The sequence below is a fragment of the Sceloporus undulatus genome, chromosome 2 (assembly GCF_019175285.1).
Source record: "Sceloporus undulatus isolate JIND9_A2432 ecotype Alabama chromosome 2, SceUnd_v1.1, whole genome shotgun sequence".
NCBI lineage: Eukaryota > Metazoa > Chordata > Lepidosauria > Squamata > Phrynosomatidae > Sceloporus > Sceloporus undulatus.
In genome coordinates, this window is record NC_056523.1 from 257322308 (window position 1) to 257349286 (window position 26979).

At 38.7% G+C, this 26979-nt stretch overlaps 1 protein-coding gene across 1 annotated transcript in view; it reads left to right on the top strand.

Moving 5' to 3' along the window:
• Positions 1-14658, top strand: part of SYK (spleen associated tyrosine kinase) — a 54649-nt gene extending 39991 nt beyond the window's left edge. The window contains 7 exon segments of the mRNA XM_042453209.1: positions 6092-6167; positions 7935-8118; positions 9204-9413; positions 10078-10264; positions 12068-12208; positions 12418-12530; positions 13491-14658. Coding sequence (XP_042309143.1) covers positions 6092-6167; positions 7935-8118; positions 9204-9413; positions 10078-10264; positions 12068-12208; positions 12418-12530; positions 13491-13563 — 984 coding nt within the window. The 3' untranslated portion in view covers positions 13564-14658.
• The last annotated feature ends 12321 nt before the right edge of the window (positions 14659-26979 follow it).

Sequence of the window (26979 nt, forward strand, 5' to 3'; positions counted from 1 at the left end):
GATTTCTGCTACAATATATTTTCTTTTGCTGCGTGAGTCTTGGCCCCTCAACTCATCACAATGACAATGCTCTATTGATGTTTGTGGTTTGATTCCCTGGTATTAAAAGGAGGTAAGAGGTATGGGAAAGACTTCTCTTTTCCTGCAACTATAGAAAGTCTCTTAAAGGAAGAATATACTAGAATAATGGGTTGGATGGATGAACACCTTCCTATTTCCTAAAACCAGAAAAGGAAAATACATAAAGTACATAGCTGTTGCATGATACTGATGAAGCAGAAAATAAGTATCTTGTAATATATGAATGCTCTATTGCCTTCTAGGCTAGTCAGCATGATTTACCATTATCAGTATTTTGTGACTTTGGCAGGGAACCATAGCAAGGATTTCTGTTTATAATTTTGGTCTCTTTCTCTTTCCCCCTGCTTCTTTTAAAGCACTTGCCTGTTCTGTGTTCATTGAATGTTATTAAAGAGTAAAGATGAGTTCCTTAACTATTTCTCAGGAATTTAGTTTCCCTGAAAATCTTTATTGTTTCTGTGAGGAAAGAAACCCTGATTTTATAGCATAATAATCTCCTCTCATATAAACCCACCAGGCAGGGCAGGAGACTGCCAGAATCCATTTGTAAAGTGCTGAGTAGCGGTGCTTTACAAATGGATTCAGGCAGTCCCACACCCTAGGTACTCAGCAGTACTCACTTTCAGGTAAGTCAGTTGTTAGTATGTCTGACACACTTTATTACACCTTATTTTAAAGTCTTCAGCTTGTAGCCCTTGTTATTGAATAGTGATACAAGCTGAAGACGTTAACTCAAGATGTTAGTATATCTGACACACTTTTATTACAACACATTTAACTGTGAGCAAGCACCATTGAACACAGCTGTATTTACTTCAGAGTAGATGTGAACACCCATTACATTTTATTTGCCTGTCAAGACAGAAAAACTGGAACACCGCCCAGACAAAGTAGGGCTTTCTGCATTTTGGCATGGGATCCTCTTGATATCTTACACATGCATAGGTTCCCTTAAACTGGCATAGCGAACTTATTGAGTTAAAAGTTATGGAAGTGGAGTTATGCATGTTGTGCCATTGTATATCATTACACATTGTGTCAAGCTGATCATTAGTGATTGGAATGCAAAAATTGGAAGCAAAGAAGAATCAAAAACAGTAGGCAGATTTGGATTAGGCAAAAGAAACGAAGCAGGTGAGCATCTGATAGATTTTTGTGAAGCTGACAACTTATTCATTGCAAACACATTTTTCATACAACCAGAAAGAAGGCTATACACATGGGTCAACACAAAAATCAAATAGATTATATAACTGGAAATAGAAGATAGTGGAACTCTATACTGGTGGGCAAGACTAGACCAAGCACCAACTGAGGCACAGATCAAGAATTACTCATACCAAAAATAAGAGTAAGACTCAAGAAGAAAACAAAACCATAAAATAACACATTTGTAAATTATAAGAATGAGGAAATAAGTTGCCCAATGAATACAGTACATTATTCTTCTCTACTGGGAGCCTCAATATGATGAGAGCCTCTGAATATCAGTATATGGACATAGAAGAGGAAATAGTGCGGATGCTGGAAAATAATGACTGAGTCACATAGCAATTTATATTGTACAGGACAAGAGACAGGGTCAGGAAAAACCCAGTTCCAATTGCTCCTTTATGGGTCCACTCTACTGGAAGAAAATGAAAATGCATTGAGCCCAGTTTCTAGACCTGTGTTGACACATGATATTTACTGACTTTCAGATCAGACCCTTGTTTCTTCCTGTTCACATAAATTAAACCTGGAATTAAAAGAATCATCCTTTATTCTGACATTTCTCCTTAAAACTGAGGACTGGGAATGACTGGTACTTTTTATTTATAATTTACAGCCAGTTTAGTCTCAATTTTGATCTTGCATCCGGGGGGGGGGGGGGTGGAGGGTGGCAGGCAGCAGGAGGTGTGTGCAGATAAGGCAGAAATAAGTACCCTAAACAGACATCCCAGGATAGCATAGGCCAAGCCTGTGCTATCCTGGCCTGGGTCCCAAACAGGATCAGTCCCTGAGAAGTTGCAGGGACAAGAGGGTGTTTACACGCCCGCCTGCCCCTGTGCCATGGACCTGATACTGCCTCATGCCCCTTACCTTACTTACCTTACTGTTGCCCCTATTACCATGTCATATGCCTGGCCACATGGTTGCAGGCAGAACAGGTGCCTCATTTCCACATCAGAAGTAGTGACAGTTACTAGTGTCAATGGCTGAGTAAGGTAAGGGGTACATGGGGCTGCCTTCTCTGCTGGGCTTTGCCTTGAGAGTTTCCATGAAACTTTGTCACAATGCATCATTCAGGCCCACATTAAAACCCCTTTGCCCCAGGATCAGGCCAGATCCATGTCTATTCCGCTAGATCCAAGCCTGATCCTGGCCCAGGGTTAATGGCCTGCATCATCCAGGAGATAACTTGATTCTGGTAAAGCCACTCTGGTATGGTGTTTTGTCCACCCTAGTCTTGTAACTGTCTAGTTAGAGCCTGTGGGACTTGGGTCCATCTTATCCTGCATAGAGGTTTTCAGCTGGAAAACTCATATGTGATAATACAACATATATTTATTGGTACATATAATTGAAAGCCAGTATAAGCAGATTTCTGCTGTATATCCAGACATTACCCATTCCCACAAACAAGATTGTTCTCAAAAATCCATATAGGTTTTCATTAAAAATTGCTTGTTTCCTGTTAATCAGTTTTAAATGCAAAAATCGGTGGTTTGTGGAACTGAGACTTACTTCTAAGTAGACTTGTGCAATGTAACTCAGATGATAGTTAAATCTGGAACAAAATATACTTAATATTCAGTTGACTGTGAATATTAATGCAGGCTATTTTGAGGAGAGGTGAATGGAAATGAGATTGCTGCTCTTGGTGTTCCACATTAAAAAGGTCTAATCCTACATTTTGGAGGAGATTAACATGTTCCTGCTTTCTTCCCAGTCATATAAGCCCAATTGGTTCTGTGTTCCCCTTTTTTCCCAATGGCTGAGGAGAACAAAGCACAAAACAAATGTGTGCATCACTTTTCTTCATGCTAGGTCTCAAGAGTTCAATCATAAAAACATTTACATTTAAAGGTACTGTAATTCTCACCTTCTTAATATGGTTTAGTAAATTTAGTTCTACTTACCAGAATACTGCTACACTTCCTCCTTGGGGAAGAGAAGATCAGGGGCTATACCTCACGGTTCCTGTTTTCATGCTTCTCTGCTTTATTCAAAACAGAGCTTTTGAATCTTCCCCTGCAGGTGCAAATTTCAGGATAGATAGTATATATGTCAGAAGTAAAGTACATTGTTCGTATTATTTACCACTCAATTCCCTTTAAATGTTACTATACTACTGACTACTATAGTAGTAGGGATGTTTAAAACACACATATGTTCTTTGTAACTGATAGCATATACAGTATGTGTATTTTATATTCTAGTATATATAGCCATAGTTCGTGTTGATTTCTTCACTCCAAGTAGGTGTTTAATTTTGTGCAGTAAGACAGTAACTATAAATGAGGCTATTTATAAACTTACTCTAATTATTAGATTTACATTTTTATTTCTGAATAAATGTGTATAGGTTGCCAATTGCCTTTGGAAAAGAGAGCACAGAGCAGAATTGTCTAATTCCCTAATTATCTGCTATTTATTCACTTTCTTTTAATTCTTTATATGTCAATCAACAGCTTACCTAAAAAACAGCCCCTCTATCAAGAGTTTCCAAACCTTGTTACTTCTTGGTAGAAATTCAAGAAGCCCCAATTACAGCAAAGTTGATAGATGAAATGGTATTTTTTTCCCCTAAGATCCTAGTTTCCCCAAAAGCAAATTAAACTATGTGATGCATAAATTCAAAAGCAGACCTCTTAAAACAGAATTTGCAAACATTTGTTGTTGTTAACTGCCCTCAAGTTGACCCTGACTCATGGGAACCTTGTGAATGAAACATTTTCACTGCTCTGTTTAGCTCCTACAAATTCAGACCCATGATCCTCCTAACTGAGTCTATCCATCTAGCATGTGGTCTTCCTCTCTTTCATCTGCTCTCTAATTTTCCTACCATTGTTGTCTTTTCTAATGAGTCATGCCTTCTCATGATTTGGCCAAAGTATGACAGCCTCAATTTGGTCATCTTGACTTCCAGGGAGAGTTCAGGCTTGATCTGTTCAAAGACCCATTTGTTTGTCTTTTTGGCTGTCCATGGTATCCTCAGCACTTTTCTCCAACATTACATCTCAAATGCATTGAGAAATGTGAGAGCTGGACAGTGAAGTGCTTTCTTCACTGTCCAGCTCTCACATCCATACATGGTGATGTATACTATAGCTTATATGATTCTAACTTTAGTGTTTAGTTGTACAGTACATCTTTACTCCTTAGGATCTTTTCTGGTACTTTCACAGCTACCTTCCCCCTTCCTAGCCTTCTTCTGATTTTTTGGCTACAGTCTCCATTCTTATCAGTGTTTACCGAAGGTACAGGATTCTACTATTTCAATTTCCTGATTACCTAGGTTGAATTTATGTAAATCCTCTGTGGTCATATATTTTGAAATATATTCAGCAGTCAGCCTGCCTTTGCAATTTCTTCTTTGACCTTCCTTAATAATTGTTCCAAGTATGTGGTGTTTTCTGCTGGTAGTATGGTGTCATCCATATGTCTTAGATTGTTGATATTCTTTCATCTTGTCTTCACTCCTCCTCCTCCTGCATCCAAGACTCTTCCTTGTATGATATTTTCTGCATACAAGTTGAACAAATAGGGTGATAGAATGTAGGCTTGTCTTACCCTTTTGCCATTTGGGAGTGCTTCTGTTTCTCCATATTCTGTTCTAACACTAGCCTCGTGTCCTAAGTAGAGATTTGTCATGGGGACGGTCAGATATAGTGATATTCTCATGACTTTAAGAACTGTCCATAGTTTTTTGTGATCTATGCAGTCAAATGCTTTGCTATAGTCTACAAAGCACATGCTGTTTTTGACCTGGAATTCTTTGGTATGTGCCACTAGCATGTTTGCAAACATTACAAAGCAAAAATACATTAACTGCTCTGTAACCTTATTGCAGGTACTTCATTAAAATGGTGCAGCTTTTTTTGGCCCATTTTCTGCCCTTAACATATGTTTAGATTTGATTCCCACAAGTTATTTTCTATTATACACATTCTACATGCAGGCAGTCCAGGTTTCAGCATACATTTATCTGTAGCAAAAATGAATCAGATGGACACATGACATCCTTTTTCACTGGTGAATTGTACCCATCAAGTGTTTGAACTGTCTGCACAAATAAAAAAAAACCAGCTTGTGTCAATGTGCTTTTTGAACTGTAGCTATTATTTTGGAAATAAAATCAAGAGCTTGGAAGAGAGGTTGCTAAATGCAAGAGAAGATATAGGAAAAAATTGAAGGGGTGTACCTGTGTAATCTATTGGAGCTGCAAATATTGGCAAACATGTAAACCTAAATTCACTCTCCAAATTACTGTTTTCAAAGTCCATGTATGTTGGTGAAATGGTTTGTATAATGCAACGTCCATAAAAGAATCAGTGAAAACATGCAAGTTGGAATATTAGAGTTTGTAAAGGTTACTGTTTGGACTAACCTTCAGCCAGGATGGTCTTGGTTGCTTAGACATTCTGAGAGATGTAGACTAAAAAAAGTTACTTCTACAAACTCTGTGGAGGACATACACTGAGCACCTCCAATTTGAATGAAAAATAAAATCTGAAGTAAGCTCAATCACAAAGCCATTCAATAGGTTTTTTTCCTCTTGAAGTGCTCTTAAATATTTGCAGAACTTTTATGGCATATACTGAAAGTGGATGCATTAGTAATATATGTTTTATTTGCTGACATGTATGTGCAAGATATAACCTGAATGTTTAGGTATGCTTCGCTCTCTTTCTGCATTAATCCTTTCCTACAACTTTCATTGTTTAATTTTTGTTGAGTAATCTTTTCCTTAGCCCACCCATTTCACAAAAGACACTAAGAGAAAATTCTATTTTGTATGTCACAGTTACCTGTTCCTGGCCGAAGCAATGATTCTACCCTATTTGCATCATTTAACAATTACGTGTCACGTGCAAAGCGAGGTAGGCAATTATATCATCTCACTAGTAATGATTGCTGCCTAATTTGACATTTAAAAAGTTGTGTCTTGCTATTTAGCATATTATGAGAGCCATTGTAATGAAACCACTTATTTATTTTACTGTGAATTCAAAGACAACTTTATCCAGCTCTCCCTCTGTGGAAGTCTAAGATTAAGAAGGTAAAGTTAAATCATATGTAACAGATTTGATTGTGGTCACATTAGCTCTTCTCTACTGAAGATTGTAAAACTTGTTTTACCTAAACTGTACCAGGTGGGTATCTGTTGCCTTCTAGTTGCTATTACACTGCTTTACTTCCATCTTCAGTTTGCTATTTTGACCATTCCATTGTTTTAAAAATTATAACTGCATGTATTTTTTTTATCTGCTTAAAATGAAAGTAGGTGGCTATACTTGAGGTGATCATCTTATAAATGCCTGCCTTGTAAATCTAGGTCTATGTGAATTCTTCATAATGTTAACTCTGAGGAACTAAAAATTACCATCTGCCTTCGTACCTTCTGGAAAATTCAGTTGAAAATAAGACAGATGCTAAACAGGAGCAGCTGTGGTATCACCTTCTCTCAGTAGTGATGGCAATGTATCTAGGATCCACTAGATGTTGCTGATTTACAGCTTACCAATTGTACTTCTAAAGGGCTTCTGCCTCTAATATTACACTCTAGTCCTCTTGTTTTTATGTATTTGATCTTGAAAATGCCGAGTTAGAGTACTTTAGTTTTTATTTCTCCTAAAATGGCAAAACAGTTTCTTCCCAGCTCGCCTTCCTGAACTTCTCTTCCAGTCATGCTCCAACCTCCATCTGCTCCTTCCCAGTTCGCCTTCCCGAACTCCTCTCCCAGTCATGCTCCGACCTCCATCTGCTCCTTCCCAGTTCGCCTTCCCAAACTCCTCTCCCAGTCATGATCCATCCTCCGTCTGCTCCCTCCTGGTAAACTAATTTAGCCTTTTATGCATTCTTTCCAAATTTAATTATAGAAAGTTAGCAAAAGTCGTCCCCAACCTTGTTTGTCAAATGTGAGTAATTGTTCAAACTGTTAAAAAAGGAAAATAATTTCTTCATTGATTATGCTTTAAATACCTATCCATTCAGTCTTATAATAGTCATCTATACAGATGTATCTAAAATATATACAATTACATTAAATGATTTTATATTATCATTCTAAAACACTTCTTAGCCTTTCAGCATTGCTGCTGTTTTTGCCATTCTTTAACATTTACTAACAATAAGCTTCATACTGTATGAAACAGAGATGGGTTAATATATCTAATCTATTTTAAATATCCAGCAAAGCAGAGGAAACTTGATGGGATGAAGTTAGTGGTGCAAATTTGTAATGAAGTTGAAATAGGATGGAGCTTCAATAACAACCAAGCTACAAAAATGAATCAGTGAAGATGTTGGACATTTCTGAAAAAGTGAGTGTCAAGGAGATAAAGGAGGAGGCTTGCTAAACAGTAGGAAAGAGTCCTGTTTGCATGTGGTGGTATAGTACAGAAGGCACGAAGGCAGAAATAAAAAGACACAGGGCCAAATTCTACTGTTCATCTTAACTGCTAACCATGGAATTAATGAGATCTATGTAAGTGCTGACTATTCACTGGGTTTACTCTAGCTGAAGCTATGAACAAGATTCAGGTCAGAGTGCACTAATGTTTAGTGATTCATATTATAAAGGCAGTGTGAATAGAAATACGCAGGTTTCAAAGGATGTGACAGTACTATATGTTTTGCTGTTCAAGATACAGATGATCAAAGAGCAGCTTTGCCTATGGACACAGAGGTCTATGAAAGTCCATATGCAGATCCAGAAGAGGTGAAAGCTAAAAATGTCACTCTTGATAGAAGCCTGCTGACTCTGGATGAGCAGGAACTTGGTTCTGGTAATTTTGGCACTGTAAAAAAAGGCACCTATGAAATGAAAAAGTAAGTAGTGGAATGTGTTATCTTAGCATTCCCCCATTTTAATTTTTATTATTTTTCTTCGTAATGTGTTTTTGTTACTACTATGTAAAATTTTAAACCCTTCATATTATATCCTGTATCTGATGTGAACTTTAAAAGGAGTGGGTTCCATAAAATTATTGTAGTCCCTTCTTTTGGATTAAGACTCTTTCTGATTGATTTTTCCCCTCCCTTTAACTCAGTCAATGTCTAGTTTTTTTCATTAACATTTTGGACAATTTTTTAGGCAAGGATCCTCAAAAGTGGTTTTGCCAGTTCCTTTCTCTGAAAGATAACCTACAGCACTTAATATTCCTGGGTCGTTTCCCTCCACGTACTAACAAAGGCTGACTGACCCCATGTAGCTTTCAAGACCTGGTTGTTGTTGGACTGCAGCTCCCAGCATTCTTCAGCATTGATTGCACCAGCTATGGCCCACAGCTCCCATAAACTCCTTCCCAGCTATAGGAGCTATAGTCCAAACTGATCTCAGCTTGTCTTCTTCACTGTATCTTCCTCATAAAATATACTCAGCTACCTTCCCCCTCCCTTATGTGACATTTTCTGTTTTAGGTTAGACAAATTTGAATCCAGTCATTTATAAAATAACAAAAACACTCAATTTCAACATCTCTTTGGCAAGAAGAACTTTCTACTGTATGTTGTTAGACTTTTTCAGTGTGAAGATGCACAGATTTTATTGCACCCCTGCTCTTTAATTGCACTGAAGCAATCAAGCAACAAAACAAGAAAATTTCCAGATCATTGATTTTCAAATGAAAGCTCCCATTCCTGATTGGAATGGACGAGTTCTATTTCTTGTGGAAGACAAGACTTGTTAATTGTCTCACATTTCTCCTGTAGGGAAAACAGTAAATATATTTCCTGTCCTTCTTCAGGCACAAGAAGAATAATTCTGTCACTTTACATCCCTACCTACTTCTCCTCTGAAGAGTTATATATAGGCATGATTAGAAAAATAATATTGGATACAGTATGCACATGCTAAAGAGCTAAAACACCTAAAGCTCTACACATAATTAAGCTTTCTGAAAATTCTTTTGCAGGGGAAAGAAGACAGTAGCCGTTAAAATTCTCAAGAATGAAAATAATGATCCTGCCATAAAAGATGAACTGCTGAGAGAAGCAAATGTAATGCAACAATTGGATAACCCATATATTGTCCGAATGATTGGTATTTGTGAAGCTGAATCCTGGATGCTGGTAATGGAGTTGGCTGAACTTGGCCCCTTGCATAAGTATTTGGCAAAACACAAGTAAGTTGAATTTCATTTTTGCCCTTCAATAAATAAACTTAATTTACAGAATTTTGAGCATGAATAAGAAAACTGATGCAGTCTAAATTGCACAAATTTGTAATGTAGATTATCTGTGAAAACATCAGAAGCTGCTACATTTGCTGAAACACTGATATTAATTTAGTTAATAAATGGAGATTTTCAAAATTTGTTTGGAGAGCATGCAAACGAAAACAATGTTGCATTAAAAATTCATGGTTTTGGTTGGGTTTTCTGCAAAAAAAAACACCCAAAGTTTGTGCATGAAACCCTCATGTATATCTGGGCACAAGAAAAAAAATCCTTGAAGTGCTTTGGAATATACAAATATCAGATGAAATCTTAACATTCACACCATTATTCCTCCCAACTAATTTTCCCTTGTGTCAGGAAATGCATTTTTTGGCTAGAAAATGAATAACACTGAATATTATTTCCATATCTAGTAGATACACATTTATCCAACTGTAAAGGTATTTGTGTGCTGTTCGGCATCCCTGAAAAGTGTCCCCTGAAACAGCCCACATAGAAACAGATAGAAATCCAGTTAATATACTATTTTATTTATTTATTTATCAATTAAAGTGGGGAATGAAATGATGTGGAAGGCAAATTTACTAATGGCCCACTTCTCATTTTTCAGAGATGTCACAGATAAGAATATTATAGAACTCGTTCATCAAGTTTCTATGGGAATGAAATATCTGGAAGAAAACAACTTTGTGCATAGAGATCTAGCTGCAAGAAATGTACTGCTGGTTACACAACATTATGCCAAAATTAGTGATTTTGGACTTTCTAAAGCTCTTGGCTCTGATGATTATTACAAGGTAACATTTTATGCTTTGCCTGGCATTTGTCACTTGTAGTATGATGTCGCTGTAATTCAGTTTTAGCTGGACGTGAGAACATGTAAAAGTGCCTTGAGAGAAAACAAGAATCATTAAGAAAATCTTCTCTTAGAGATCAATAATTAGGCCTATTGCACCATGATAATACTGTGTCCACTTAGTACGTGGAAAATTTATCCTTCAGTATAAAATATTACACTAGTTCATTTGCAACTGTAAAGCACTCTGGGGAGTTGAGCAAAGGAAGGGGTCTGCAACCAGCAGGTACAATTATGATGCATTTGAGTAGCACAGATATGGGCAACTTTGGGAGTTAGGGGCCAATTTCTCCTGAAACCCACAAGGAATCTCACTGTTATAGTCCCCATGCCACTGAACAATGTCACCAATAATATGGCAGAGCAGGAGCAACAAAAAATAAATCTATGCTTGCAATAGTAGGGGATTTGTTTTACAGCAGAAGGGCTTTAAAGGGGAAGGGGTTGTGTTGCTGCTCTGACACTAAATTATGGTGGCACATTCAGAAGCATGGGAGGAGGAGGCAGATGCTGAAAAGGTAGATCTAGAGCTTCATGTGACCCATGAGCCATATTTTGCCATCCCCAACAATAGTAGCTTGCCTGTAATTTATGACATCATTGGCTCTCAGTATAGTTCTGCACCAGAAAAAGTATACCATTGTTAGCACATACTGCATACCCTGTCTGTATTTGAGTCCCCACATTTCATATCTGGAACCAGCATGTTCTTGAGAAGTCCTAATGACCTTTGGGAGCACCAGTTCAGGTTCCCAGGGAGGAAAAAGCAAGACTCAAAGCATGTGTATATGCAGGTAATAAGACAGATCTAAATGGGTATATATTAAGTGCTTCTTCCTTCCCCCAAGTCATCTGCATTTCCTCATGCGCCTTGAGACAAAAGAGCTCCTTGCACTCAAAGAAGCAAGCTAACCTCTGCCTAGCCAAACTTCCCTGTCCATTTATCCTGGGGATATCCTGATCCAATAGCTCTTTTTGTCACACTAAAATTAAAACCATTAACCAATCTGGAATCCCATTATCAATTCCTGGAAAAGGTCATCCAGCCTTTGTTACCTTATGAGATAGCCCATTGTCTGGAGCTAGATTTCAGGTATAAGATGGGTCTCAAAAACCTAGTCTCTGCACACTCACAGCACGAATACATTTGTTCCAAACTGCGCTCCATGTATGAAACTTCTGCCCTCAGACACCCCCCCCCCCCCCCCGCCCCCAGTCTAAGTCACTCCAGCTTTCTGTGATCTACTCATAGGGCAGGTATTTATCTCTCACTCACACACACACACACACACACACACACGGCAACTCCTCAAACTACTATCCAGTTTCTGTATTTCCATTTCGGTTAAGTCTGTGTGAATTGATATTGTGTGTGTGATTGCACTGTGCATTTTTCTAAATAAAACTCTCTTAATTCACTTCAGACCTGGAGTCTTTAGTTATTACTGGTATATACAGGTGCAAATAGTCCTAAAGGTTACCCAGCTTCTTGGAAAAGTTAAGTTCTCTAACAATTAAAGTAACACTGTAATATTGGTGGAGATCCCACCACTCCCCCTCCCACACCTTTCTCTGGGTAACACCTTAATGGTGGCTGACCCTCTTTCTCATTTTCTTGCCTTACCATAGAGGCAGGAAATATATCCCTAAACATTCGGGAGGAGATTATCTTTAAAAACTTGAAATATATTATTGAGTTTTATGTGGCTAAGATCATGCTGTTATTATTCTGGTTTTATTCTAGGCAGAACATTATGGGAAATGGCCAGTTAAGTGGTATGCTCCAGAATGCATGAACTTCTTCAAATTCTCAAGCAAGAGTGATGTTTGGAGTTTTGGTGTGTTAATGTGGGAGGCTTTTTCCTATGGGCAGAAGCCATACAAGGTAACTACATTTTGTTTTTCATTTAACTTCCTTTATTAACTCCCACACATTGAGCTGATGGGTGGGAAAATCCTGCATGAAGATATTTTGTCTGTTACAGAAACTCTCTCAGGTGAAAAGAATAAGTTGTGATGTTCCTATCAATTAGGGCTAGAATAATCATCCTGATAGTCCTCTGCACCAATAAAAGGTCAATCACTGTTTTGCAGGGTATGAAAGGAGGAGAAGTTGCTCAGATGATTGAAAGAGGAGAACGAATGGAATGTCCCCCAGCTTGCCCCCCTGAGGTCTATGAATTAATGAAACTGTGTTGGACATACAAGTGAGTACAATCAACATACATTGCATTGTTTGAGGTTTTCTCTCTCTAATCTTTCTTTTAAATTAGGATGAAATGATGGACTGGGTTACGAAGCTGGCTTTTTTCCATTAATCATAGTTAAGATTAACTGCAGTTTGGTTTGGGATAAAACAGAAACGTGTGCTTAATCTTAGGAAGGCCTTTGGTGGGTAATTTTATTTTCTATTTTGATAAATAATTTGCTTTTTAATATTTTGGGGGTTATTGTTGAATATTGTACTTTTCCGCTGCTGCTTTTTATGTTTTACATTATGGAGGGAGGTTTTTCTTTCTTAAATACACTTGTCACTCCATATTCGCTAGGGTTAAGGGCACAAGACCTCCATGAATATAGAAACACTACAAATAACAAAACCACCATGTTTTTACTTGAGAGGACACCTCTCTAGGAATCTCTAGGTCCCCCGGTGCAATTCTGTGGTCAACATCCTACAAACACTGACCATAGTACTTGCACTGGAGGGGCTACAAATGCCTGCTGGAGTATTCTCTCTAGGAATCTCTCAGTCTTTCAGTGCAACTTTTAGTTAAAGTTGACCACAGAGTTACACTGGAGGACCTAGAGATTCCTAGAGAGAACATATTAATCAAATCCGTGAATAATCAATTCCACAAATATGGAGGGATGAGTATATTTATTTGTTCTTGGTAGCCTAGAACTCTTTGGAGAGTTTTCTTAAAGCATTTCTATTTATCTACCAGTGCTGCTGCTCTTGGGAAATAACGACTAAGTTATCTGATAGGGAATTGGTTGGTACACAGTAAGTGAAATTTTACATGACAGCAGGATCCTCAAAGCACTGCTCAATAATGTTGGTGTTAAAGATCCACTTAGATAGATTGGGCATTGCCCTAGAGGCCATAAAGAGCAAGGGAGCAAAATATGTATTGTATACAAAAACATTTGCCTTTCTTTTGAAGCGTTGATGATCGGCCACCATTTTCCACAGTGGAATTAAGACTGCGCAACTTCTACTATGACATTGCACAATAAGCATATTGCAGACTTCTATGATCTATGTAAAGGAAGACACCATGGAAGGCAGATGGAAGAAACTTGCAATAATACAACATGTCTCCATCAGAACCACTGTGAAAAGAGCTTTGCTGTAGAACTGCCTTGCTGCTTTTTGGATTATTTCCACATTTTAAATAACTTTGGAAAAATGGGGTTCCAGAGATATTTGGATTTTTATGTTTCAGCCTGTTGATTCCATTGCTTCTATACTGCTATGGATTTTGCTGATGATATGAAACCTCATAGTTTGTTTCCTCTCTTTCTGTATTGTAATTCTGGAGTCAGGAGATCTTCAGTGTTTCACTTGCTGCTGCTATTAATAAACATTAATACTGCCACTATCATAGCTTTTCCAAGGAGCTCACAGACCAGGGATTGATTTTGAGTGGCAACTTTAGATTGTTGTTATTAATAATAATAATAATAATAATTTTTATTTCTGTCTTCCCGCCTCTCCCAATGGATCGAAGCGGGATCACAACAAGTTTAAAATTACAATTACAGTATAGCAGCATTAGTTACTGCACCATTAAAACCACAAAAGAATAAAAGCATAAGAACAAAAACATAAAAACCTGAAAACATTTACAACAATCAATCATGGGGGCAGCTGGTCTCGTTCCATGCTAGTGGTCTTCATAGAAGATCAGGAGGATAAGCGTGGTGAAAGAGCTCTGTCTTTACTGCCTTCTTGAAGGTTTCTAAGGATGTAGCAAGGCGGGTCTCCTCTGGGAGTCCATTCCAAAGTCTAGGGGCAGCTTAACTGTCATTAAGGCCATTTTGACGTCTTGTGACCCTATAAATGAGAGACCTCCAATTCATTATTTTGTCATTAGTCCTGCTTATGTCTTCTAGACTCAGGGCTATTGCTTCTTTGATTGTGTATCCATCTGTAATGTATACGTCCTCTTTTCCTACTGCCTTCTGCCTTCCCAAGAATCATTGTCTTTTGTAGGGAGTCCTGTCTTCTCATGATATGTCCAAAATATGGCAATCTCAGTTTATTCATCTTGACATCTAGGGATAGTTCAGGCTTCATTTGCTCTAGGACCCATTGATTTTTTCTTAATTTTTAGCCTTCCATGGTATCTGTAAAACTCTTCTCCAGCACCACATTTCAGATGAGTTTATTTTCTTTGTATCAGCTTTTTTATGGTCTAGCTTTCACAACTATATATAATAATAATAATAATATGTTTTATTTGTATACCGCTTTTCCTATGATCAAAGCGGTTTACAGCATACATATATAGAAATTGGAGATACACCATCACTGACACTCCTAACTTTAGTGTTCAATAATATTTCTTGACATTTCAGGCTCTTATCTAGCTCCTTCATAGCTGCCCTTCCAAGTCTTAGACTAGATAATACACTCCATTATCCAACGTATGCAGTATGATATCTAAACAACAGTTCTCAGCTTTAAATGTATTTATGGTGTGACTGTGCAAAGCTTAAACCATACCTCTACCTCTACAACTCTTACTTAGACCTATTATAAAGATATATACAAGAAAATTAGATTATTCTGGAATCCCACATTAGCAGCAAATCTGTCTTGATGTTAACTAAGCCTGCAGTCCTAAGTTATCTACTGGTGAATAAGTTCAACTTACTGACTGCTTACTATTTGTATTTAAGACTGCAATTTAAATTGCTTTCACAGTGAGAGGCAAATAGATGAACTAAAATTAACACCTAAGTTTAAGTTTCTAGCATCAAGCTCTGGAACAAGCCCAATGATAGACTCTATGATCTATTTTTCTAGAATTTTAGATGTCACAATCCCAACCTGAAGGCTGCTACAACATTAAGCCAAATAATGACCATAATATTTCAAAAGCTCCTTGCTGTGCAAAGCTATACACTCAGAACACATCTCCAGGCAGCCACTGTACATCCCAGGAGTATGTCGTGAAGAGGCTGGATGTAACTGAGCTAATGAATACAGTGAACGCTTTCAAATGTTTCAGCCACCATGCAAAAGTGCTTTTTGGTGATCCTCATGTTATAGTGGTAACATTTAAATTGGTCTTCATGAACTAAACTTTCCAGACTGTTTATCTCATCAGTACAGACCGATTAGCAGAACAAACACTTCCCAATTTCCATTCCTTATCTTAATGCTCTTTAAAGCACCTTATTGTAATTTCACATGGAGCTTCTACTGTGCAATTGTCCAGCGTCATTCATGGAATTTTATGTTGGGTTCAGATGATGTTGCCTTCCATTTGTATCCCTCTTAGGAGTATTTCCTCACTTTTTTGTATTTTTGATTAGTGCTAGGAGCTATTCTTTTAGAAGTACTCTTGGTGGTCAGGGATCCCAGACTGGAGGTTTCTGAAATGTAAGGTCCATTCAGCAGCTTTTGTTTCCTGAGTGTCATTGGTTATATCTGTAAATCAGCAATAATTGTAGCCTCATATCCTACAGTGAAAAGAGGCACATGTCAGAATCCTGTTGTGGAGTTGCATCTTTGTAAGTGAAACTATGCCTGTGGGAATTAGAATTGGACAATTCCATTACATCCATACCCAGTAAGGGGCCACTGTTACATTAATACATAGTGGTGCACCCCTAATGGCTGATGTACATTAGGACTAACATACAGCAGGAGTAATGTGCATTAGTCCGGGTGTGCACCAGGATGCCAGGACTCTCTTACCAATGTCCTGCTATGCATCTTTCACAGTTCACTAACAGAGTTTATTAGCATTTCCTTTGTGTAGCTAAGTATTCATAAAGTTGTGTAATGTGGACCATGAGAGAGGATTTCGGCTAAAATGATACTATGAAGGTATGAAGTAATTTGAAACAGCAAGGCATAAAGCATTCAAACTTCAAATTAATGCATTTTTATTTTGTATATCTCTTTAATAATATATGAGATTATTTATGTATGTTCTGTGTGATAGCTGAACTGAATAGGCAATGCTGAATTACATTGTCTTGCTATTTTTATACATTGCTCAGGAATCATAATAGATGGCTACAGGTTTTTCATCTGTTTCCATGGCAAAGGGTATCAGATGTTGTAGAACTCAAAACCACTTGTAACTTCTGTATAATAAATATGATCAGTATGTACACAACATATTTTTCTTAAGTATCAATTTATTTCTAATGCAGACACACACGAGATAGAAATTTAGCACAGGGAGTATGTACAAAAGCTTCCCATCTCTGACTACATAATCATGATAAAAAATCATTTATTTCTTTTTCTGAATGCCTGATGTAAGTAACCCAGTTAAAAGAGACTTTCTGTTTCTTGTGTTTATTATCTCTTTTAAAAATGGTTTTAAAATATTTTGCTATATTAAATTACATTAATGATAAAATCTTCTGCCTACATTGGAGTTAGTAGTGTGGGTGATAAGGTTTTTGCAGAATTTCCCATTTTGGACTTCAAAAGATGACTGTGGTCACACAGTTTTTGTGGTGTTATGCAAAACCAGACTCAGCCATTATGTATAGGATTGCTGTATGTACTGCAACTGTTGCATGTATGAGTTGAAAGAAAGAGTAGTGTTCCTCATCTTCCCCACTAGCCTATCAAGGAAACAGTGGCTGAGATCCTGCACCTCAGACATAATGATGATGGAGTTTGGTCATTGTAGCTATGTCTGATTGTCTAACCCCCCCCCCCAAGAAAATGAATCCTTATAATTGCATCCATGTAGCCCCCCAGTTAAAGGGTCTCTGAGGCAGACTGAAACACTAGGAAATGACATCTATAGCGCTTTCTCCCAGGGATTATTCAGCCTTTTTTTTGTGTGTGTGTGCAACTATCCAAATCACTCACACATTCCAGTTTTGTTGTTCACAGTATTTTTATAATCAGAACTGCATTTATGTGTATTCTGTTGCTCAAACGTGTCAGCACTCGAAAAAAGATGGGGTTGATGATGTGGATATATTTGAAACATGTTCAAGGCATTCAGAGTTTTATCCCAGGTCTATTCACATTGGTTATTCACACAGCCGACAACATGAAACATTTAGAAAAACTCAGAGGGAAAAAACCCAAGATGAATTATCCTGAGTTAAGTGGGTTTTTTGGCAGCTCCTTCAAACCTTAATCAGATTAATTCAAAATGCATGTGAACAACAAAGATTCAACCCACATTCTACCAGGATTATTTTCACTACCTGAATAACCCCCCAGTCATGGAGTTCATTAACAACTGGTTCTCTCAGTGTGCCATGAAACCAGGAGAGTGCTGCAGGTTTCATTTCCCGGTGCCCTAATCTGCAGTACCTTGGAAACCCTCTGATCAAGGCACTGCCAGGCTGTAAATGTAGGGTTTTGCTAATATCTAAGCATCCAATCATAAATGTTAATCCCCAGCAGTTATGAAATCATACGTCCTGTTAACAATCTCATAACTGCTGAACAAGATGTCAGCCATTTCTTTTCCTTTCCTTTTGGCTTTATTGACAGAAGGGGAGAATGTTCCTCCAAGAACTTACATTCGCATTCACCACCAACAGCTGGAATACTTATCAAAGCTTTAAAAAATATGTGCATGATTGGAGGGTCTAAAAATAATGTTGTGTGTCTGCGGGTCATTTGCAGCTTACGGCAACCCTAAGTCAAACCTGTTTCCCTGGCAAGATTTGTTCAGAGTGGGTCTCCATTGCCTTCCTCTTAGGCTGACAGTGTGTGACTTGCCCTAAGTCACATAGTAGGTTTCCATGGCCAAGCATGGACTTGAACCCTGGTGTCCCAGAGTCCAGCACTCAAACCACTATGCCACACTGACTCCTATATACTTACTACCGGTAGCTTATACCAGAGGTAACAATTTAAGATACACAGATGACATCATACTACTTGCAGAAAATAACAAAGACTTGGAACAACTATGGAAAAAATCTCAAGAAATAAAGTGCAAAGGGAAGTTTACGGTTGAACATTAAGAAAACAAAAATAATGACCATATATATATATATATATATATATATATATATATATATATATATTAAAGATTTCCTATACATTTGCCGAGCCATTAATCAAAATGGAAGCTGTAGTCAAGAAATCAGAGGACTTGGAAGGGTATCTATGAAGGATCTAGATAGGATCCTCAACAGTAAAGTTACAAAACTGGACAACAAAATCAGGAGTGCCCATGCTATTGTAGTTCCCACTTCTATAATAGGTATGAAAGCTTCTCAGTGAAGAAAGCTGACAGGAATAGAATCAACTTATCTTGAGATGTGGTGCTGGAGGAGAGTTCCATGGATAACCTGGACTGCCAAAAAGACAAATGGGTTCTAGAGCAAATCAAGAGTGCAAGAGTAGTGTGGATTAAGCATTGGACTATGACTCTGGATAAGAGGGTTAGAATCTCCAATAATCCATGGAAACCCACTTGGACAAGTTGCATTCTCTCAGCCTCGGAGGAAGCCAAAGGCAAACCCACTCTAATTAAACCTTGCCAAGAAAACCTCATGATAGCTTTGTCTTAGGATCCCTATAAGCCAGAAATGACTTGAAGGCACACAGCAGTAACAACAGAGCAAATCAGACCTGAACTCTCCCTAGAAGCCAAGATTACTAAAATGAGACTCTCATATTTTGGACATATCACAAGAAGACATGATTGATTAGAAAAGACAATGATGCATGGCAAGATAGAAGAAAGTAGGGAAAAGGTAAGATTGCATTACAAGTGGATAGACTCAATCAAGGAAGCCACAGCCCTGAGTTTGCAAGACCTGAGCAGGGCTGTTGGTGACAGGGTGACTTAGAGGTCTCTCATTCACAGGGTCAAAATAAGTCTAAGTTAGGCTGAGCATACATACTGTTTTAAAATGGAAAGTACTATTTTTTTTTTCATATTTCTAGACCATCCTGTTGTTTTAATGTCAATTTTGTCCCATTTTCAAGAAAAAATGCCTTGTCATGTTGCAAAAAGAGTTTGAAGATCCCTTTTTGAAATTGTGGTTGTCAAAAACAAAAATTGTGTCATGGCGCATGAGACATTTTATGATAAGGTGTTGAAAGACCAAAATTTGCCGCATAAGATTACTTCGTCGGAAAAGTATTCATGGGACGATTGTAGTGAAATACAGCCCCCCTCTATGTTTACCATATTTTGTATGAGTTCTGTCACTGAAGAAAATGGATCATGTAATAATTTTTTTATTATTGTCTTACTTTTTCATGAATACAGAATATTAGATAACCCTATCTCATTTTTGCCATCCCAGTGTCCTGTTTTTGTCTCAAGAAAATATGCTCAGGTAGTATAAATTGACTGATGGCAGGGAACAATTCTGCAAAATTAAGTGTACAGAATGTATTTAACCAACAGATGGCAGTCTTTGAATACATATTGTTACTTCTGTGTTCTTTTTCTTTCTAGTTTTGGCTGCTGCAGTTGCTGCTTCATCTTCGGTTTTGTTTTGTTAGTGGTGGCAAACTTTCAGCAGAGAAATGAATGCTTTATAAATGTAATAAAGGCTCGAACTGACAGAGTTATTAACTTTCTTCTGAAAAAGAAACATAAACAGAAAAGCTTCCCTGTTTCCCAGAGCCTTTGAAATGAATATATATACTCATATTATAATGAAAAGAAGCGGGGAATCATTATTGCTGGAAGATCAACAGTTCTGTCTACTCACAACTCAAAATGGAAGCTATCTTGTGATAAAACAATTGATTAACTTAGTAGCAAACCTCAGGGCTTCAGAGTTCTCACAGCAGATTGCCAGAAAATGTATAGAACCTCTTCATTAAGCAAAAGAGCATTTAGAAACATTAACAGTTGCGGCACATATCAAATAATAAGATTATAAAGTTAATCTCCGTTAATACAGCAACTGGTTTGGAAAGCAGAAAACATCTTGCACATGATGGAAAATCCAAAGTAAACACTTTAAAACAGCTCTGTGCAGGCATAATAAAACTTAACTCATCCACCACTTACTATGCTTGCTGGGGATTTCGGGAGTTATAGCCCTCAAAAGTAACTTTTCCAAGCTCTTACTGTTATGGAAAATGAATAGTTTTAATAAATTAATAAAATAAATTACAAATAATTACTAATGATTAATGGTTACTGAATCTAAATACTGCAAATGTGTTTGAATCTATCCATCTTTAAATTAAGCATACTGCCATAAACCATTACTGCTCAAAAAATATAGTGCTCCTGAAAAAAATTAGAACTGGGAGGAAAACACCCTCAATTTTTAAAAATAAACTAGAAACAGGCATTCAACAGACTCTCGTAATGTCAGATCTTGATCTACTTTTCTTTAGTATCTGGCTTTAAGACTCAGACACCAACCACAAGGTCCTGCAAATGTGTGAATATGTTTTTCAAAATAAGCTGCACATTCCAAGTGTTAATTAAAATATGAAATACAGTGATGTTGTTAAAAAAAGAAATCCACAAAGGAAAGAAATACTAACCCACATATGGAGAGCAGTGGGCAAGAAGTACTGGATGAAAAGCTGACTATGAATTAACTATGTGATATTTGGCCGAAAAAGATCAATGCAATTATTAAAAAGGATCATAGCAAAAAACTTAAATAGGAATTACATGGCTTTGTCCATGCACACACACACACAGAGGGCAAGATCCTGTATGGCAGTGCTACTCAAAGTGGTGATCCCTGCACCGGTGGCAGCGCCTGAGCCATTGGTTCCCAGTCCCAGACAAGTTTCTGGGAGAGAAACAATTGGACCCAGTGGACACAAATTAAGTGTTGTTCTTTGGCACATTGGAAGACAATAATTGCCAGTCCCATACATCAGATAGCCTGAGAAACACTGCTGTAGAAACATCATAGAAGAATATTTCCACACTATATACTACACTATATATTTCCTCACAATACTGCCCTCACAACATTTAGCTGCTGCAGCACACCAGGTACTCCATGGGTGACAGCAAACAGGATTGGAAAAACAGCTTGCTATGTACCTATTTGTTGTTGCTGTGTGCCTTCAAGACGTTTCTGACTTATGGTAACCATAAGGCAAGCCTATAATGAGGTTTTCTTGGCAAGATTTGTTCAGAGGAGGTTTGCTGTTGCCTACCCCTGAGGCTGAGAGAGTGTGACATGCCCAAGATCTCCCAGTGGGTTTCAAAGCCGAGCTAGGAAACAAATCCCGGTGTCCAGAGTCTTGGCCCAACACAAACCACTACACCATACTGGCTCTCAAAAGATGTATTGTGTGCTATTTCTGATTTGTGGCAGATCATGGGGTTTTCTTAGCAAGATTTGTTTAGAGGAGGTTTGTCTTCGTCTGAGAATGAGAGTGTGTGACTTGCCCAAGATCACCCAGTGGGTTTACATAGCTGAGCCAGGATTTGAACCCTGGTCTCCAGAGTCATTGTCCAAAATGATTACAACATGCACTGAGATCCACTGGGATCTTCTGTGTAATCTTTATGTGTCTGGCTACAGGAAGACAGGCAAACAGTTCTTCAGTCAACCCCACTCTCTACTAGCCAAGGAATAGCAAAGAGGGGGGCTATAACAGCTGATTGCTGAGTTGAAGGGAGCTTTGGTTGTTGAGAAGAGTGGAATAGAATACCAACCAACACAATGGCCAAACAAAAAGAGACATACTCAGGCATAGGGTGGATTTACACCTGCATATGTCACTAACAGGATGTCACAGTCTGTCCCTTATTACTCAGACATCCTTTTGGTTACCTGGCAACTGATCAGCTAAGGCATTCAATGAACCTGAAATTGCTTCCAGGAATTACTACTTTGTGCTATGTCAGGGTAGAGAACATGTGGCCTTCCTGATCAGGTTGGCCTTCACTTCTGATAATCCCTGTTTATTGGTTTTGCAAGCTGGAAGGGGCTGATGGAGGCAGTGTTCAGTATCTGTTCCCCAACTCAGTGATAAGGAATGACCTCTTCTTATTTCTGGATCCAAGCTAACAGGGAGCTGGGAGTGATGAAAGCAGTTGTCTCTATCCCTTCCTGAACCTCTGCTTGTTGCTATACGTCTCCTAAGAATGACATGAGGCTTGTCCTGTACCAGGATATTGCTTTTAATGTATTGCCTATTACACGAATAGCTTTACATTCATGCGTACTGTGTAGCCAATGTGGGGAAATTCTGACCTTTGAGAAGTTTTGCTCTACGGCACTCATGATTCCCATCCAGTATGGTCAATGGTAAGAGGGTGAGACAGTTGTGGCCCCCAAATATCTACAAATCCCTATCCTAATGTAAATCATTACCTGGATCTGCATAGGAACAAATGGAGGACTCCAAAAATTATCCAGGTTCTTCCTTTCTCAAAAACAGGTGAGGTACATCAAAAGGACTCTGACAGTATCTTGTTGGCCTCAGCAGAGCTGGACCTATACTTGTGGATTGAGGTGTCTTATGTCAAGCAGCTGACCTGGCACGAAAAGAGACAAAATTCGTAATTATTCTTAATAATTTAATCTGCTCCTGTGTTGTTATGGCCTGTGAGGGGGAAATTATCCAGTTAATAGTTCCAGTTAAAGTGGACTTGTTGCATCAAAGAAGCCCTTGAATCATCAACTGAATCACTGGATCTACTCTAGCTGGGAATAGAAATTGGATTTAGGCCATTGTTGCCAAAATAATTTGGCTGGACTTGGGTATTAATGCACTGTGAGCCAGGGGCATAATTTGAGAGGGCAATTTCCTGTTCCTAAGGATAGCAAACCTCCATGATCATAGCCCCGTCCTATCAATTGTTGCATGAGGTATGTTTGAAAAGCAGAGCCTACTCTAATGTGTGACATGGGACCCTGTATATCATGTCGGGAGAGTTTACATACTTAGGCCTGGCACAGACTGTGCTTTGTGGCAGCTTGGGGCCGAAATTAGGGCTCAGGAGAGCAGAGTGTCCACACGCTCCACGCTGTCCCGGCGCCATTTTGGGCATGCACGCAGTCAGACAGTGTGCACACCGATGACATGTGCTGAGTCCAAATGGGGGTGGTGCACAAGAGACATCACTGTGCCACTCCAGGGCCCTAATTTTGCTTTGGCAATGGTGTGGAAAGGAGCTGCATTTCACAGTTCCTTTTTTGGAGTGGATCGTTGCCATGCCCATGCAGTTGCCATGGCAACAATCCCAGGCAGAAAGGGGCAGCATCTCGCCATCCCTTCCTGCTCGTCTGTACCGGGCCTTAGTCTCCCTTCTACAGATACCTTCCTTCCAAACACAGCCGTACAAGGGCAAGGAGCAAAGATGGCGGAGGCAAGTCTAGCAGGGATGACTCCACTTTCCTCCATGTGTAATTGTTAGTTGTGTAAGGAGACAACACCCAAATAGGGCTAAATACAGATTGGTACCGATATTACAGAGAAATGTGTATTTCCCTTCTTACCCTTCCTCTTCCTCTTTTAGAGCATTAACAGTGTACATGGTGCTTTACAAGTAAAACAGCAATAAAATGCCAAGACTTGCCAAAAGACATGCATGCAAGCTAAAATATCTGCACATACACACACATTTGTGAAGGAAGGAGTAATATAAATATAAAAGTATGTACTGTAATACAATTGTAAAACCAGTTATCCAGATGGAAATGTAAAAGTCACTTCAATACAATATAAAACAAACTTACAAATGCATATAACTGAAATACACAAGATTGTAAAACAATATTAAACTAAGATGTTTGCATGCTACTAAAAATCCTAAATGGGATTTGCTCAGAGATAGATGCCTCAGTAATGAAACATCTGCATTAAGCCTATCTTTACCTTCCAATGGCCAATGGTGGAACATGGAACCCTAGAATCTAAATGTAGTATTGCAACTCCCATCAGCCCTAGCAGAATAACTACTGGTGGGAGATAATGAGAGTTGCAGCCCAACAGCAGGAAGGCCATACATTCCCATTCTTATTTTAAATAGTGCCTATCATCTGTGAAGAAGAGGGAAGTCAAATCTTTTATCACAGTCCCACACCTATTTTCCCAAGTAGACCATTGGTGGAAATGCACTTTAATTTCAAAACCTATGTACCCACAGCCCCAGTGCATGCAATTCTATATTTAGGATGGACGGGGACTTGTGCAGCCCTTCATATATGGTTAGACTGCAATTCCCAGTAGTCCAATGGAAAGCCAATATGGTGTAGTGGTTTGAGTGTTGGACAACGACTCTTGGAGACTAGGGTTCAAATATCCACGCAGCCATGGAAACACACTGGGTGACCTTTAGCAAGCCACACTCTCTCAGCCTCAGAGGAAAGCAATGACAAACCCCTTCTGAACAAACCTTGCCAACAAAACCCTACAATAGCCTTGCCTTGAGGTCATCTTAATTTGGAAACGACTTGAAGACACACCACAATTACCAGCAGCCTTAGTCACCACAGGCAACAGTGCGGAATGCTGGGAACTGCAGGCCAGCCATATCTGGAGGGCTGATTGATTCACACATTTTTTTCTAGGGATACATCTGCAAGCTTGTTTCCAAATATAGATCCTGGGTAGATCATGGTTGCGTGGATGCATTAGCTTCAAGAGAAAGAATGTTTAACATGCACACACACACACACACAAACTATGAATTTAACATCCTTATATGTTGTTGGGAAACAAGCTCTTGACCTAGCAATACAATAAGATGCTGAATTAATGTCAACCATTTTATCCTAGGGTTTATTACACCAGCCTGTTGCCTTGCAGCAATCACATTGTTTAAGCAAATGGAAACATATTGATATGGGACCAATCACTATCACAACTTCTCTGCGATAGCTTATACCACTAAGGTGATGCACATTTCCACAATCAGTCATCCACACTGCCTCACTGACCCTGTCTTGCTCCTTGTGTAGCACATGCACACTCTTTATTTATTTATTTATGGCCACAATTGTGCAACTGCACAGTTTCAACACTTTTTGCTGTTGCCACTTTGCTTTTCTGATTGAAATCACACATATTCTCAATATTATTATTATTATTATTATTAACCTTTATTTATGATCATATGGCTCATGATCTGCCCACCTCATCCACATGTTTATGATTTTGTGTAGTAGGTACACCTAACTTTTGTTTCACATTGGTATTGTTATTAATAGTAGTAGTGTTTTGTTTTGTTTTTGCTATAATTGTGGTATGCTGGCAATCATGTGATAAGGTCTTTAATCTGTAGGTATTTTCCCATCTTATTTCCATTCTAGGGAGGGGACTAGGGAAAAGCAATTGTGACAAGCAATAAAGCTGAGTCTGTAGCCACATGTAGCTGTGTATTATATTTGCTTGGCATTGGCTGCATAAACAAAACATTGATTTGCCATGGAAAACTGAGTTCTCAGAGAATGTTTTCTGATTGTCTCATCTGGTGCGATCACTTTCCTGGACAATGTTCTGTTATCTTCTAATTTCCATGTACTTTGCTTGGAGTCTTGTACAGGCAGGACATAATGTAAGCCACTTAGAGAATGGCTGCTCTGCATTCCCTACTCCAGGAGCCTGGCCATAAAGAACAAGGCAGATCTCTGCCTCTCTCTCACTCTCTTTAATTGTTCCATATGTTCCTGTTTTGTTTTTTCTTCTTTTTGCTGCTATTGTGCAACAACATCTAAACTCACTCTGGTGTAAATTTTCCTTTACAGACTATCAGCAGTGCCAGCTTGTGCTTTACACAGCCTGCAAAGAAGGCTGAGGAGACAAATGAAAGTTGGAGAGTTATGGGTGAAAGGAAGAAGAGTTGTGTTTCTAAATCATTTCAGTTCAATTCACCTTTAGGTTCCTTGGTGGCCCAACTAATGTTTCAGATGCTCCAATTGTCCTGGTTTAGCATGGACAATCCCAATTAACCTTCTCTCATCCTGTATTTTCAGATGCTATTAAAATGCCCCAGTTTTTCTCTTCTCCTCCCACATTCCTTCTTTGTCCTTAGCTTACTTCAAATGCTGCAAACTGAATTCAAAATGCAAAAGTATTTCACACCCATGTAACTCAGCAAAGGGGAAAAGAGAGAAGGAACAGAATCTTGCTCATCCTAGTTGTTGTTATTATTATTATTATTATTACTTACCCACCTCTCCTCATGGGTCAAGGCGGGTTACAACATCGGGGCAGTACAGACTGCCATGAAACAGCAGTCTGCATTCGCCCGTTTTAACTCTGGAGAGATGGCGCAGCCCCCAAATCACGCGCCGTCCCTCTGGAGTAAAAATAACCCAGTGTTTCTGGGTTCTTTTTGTGGCGCTGGAGTGACGTCACTTGTGATGTAAACAACGCACAGCAATGTGCGGATACTGTGCATTGCTTACATCAAAATGGTGGCACCCATATGGACGGGATGCCGCCATTACTCTGCCGCTGCGCCATGTTAGGGTTAGGGACAGTGCGGTTCATACATTCAGCCCGTCTGTTCCGGGCCATAGTTAAAACGC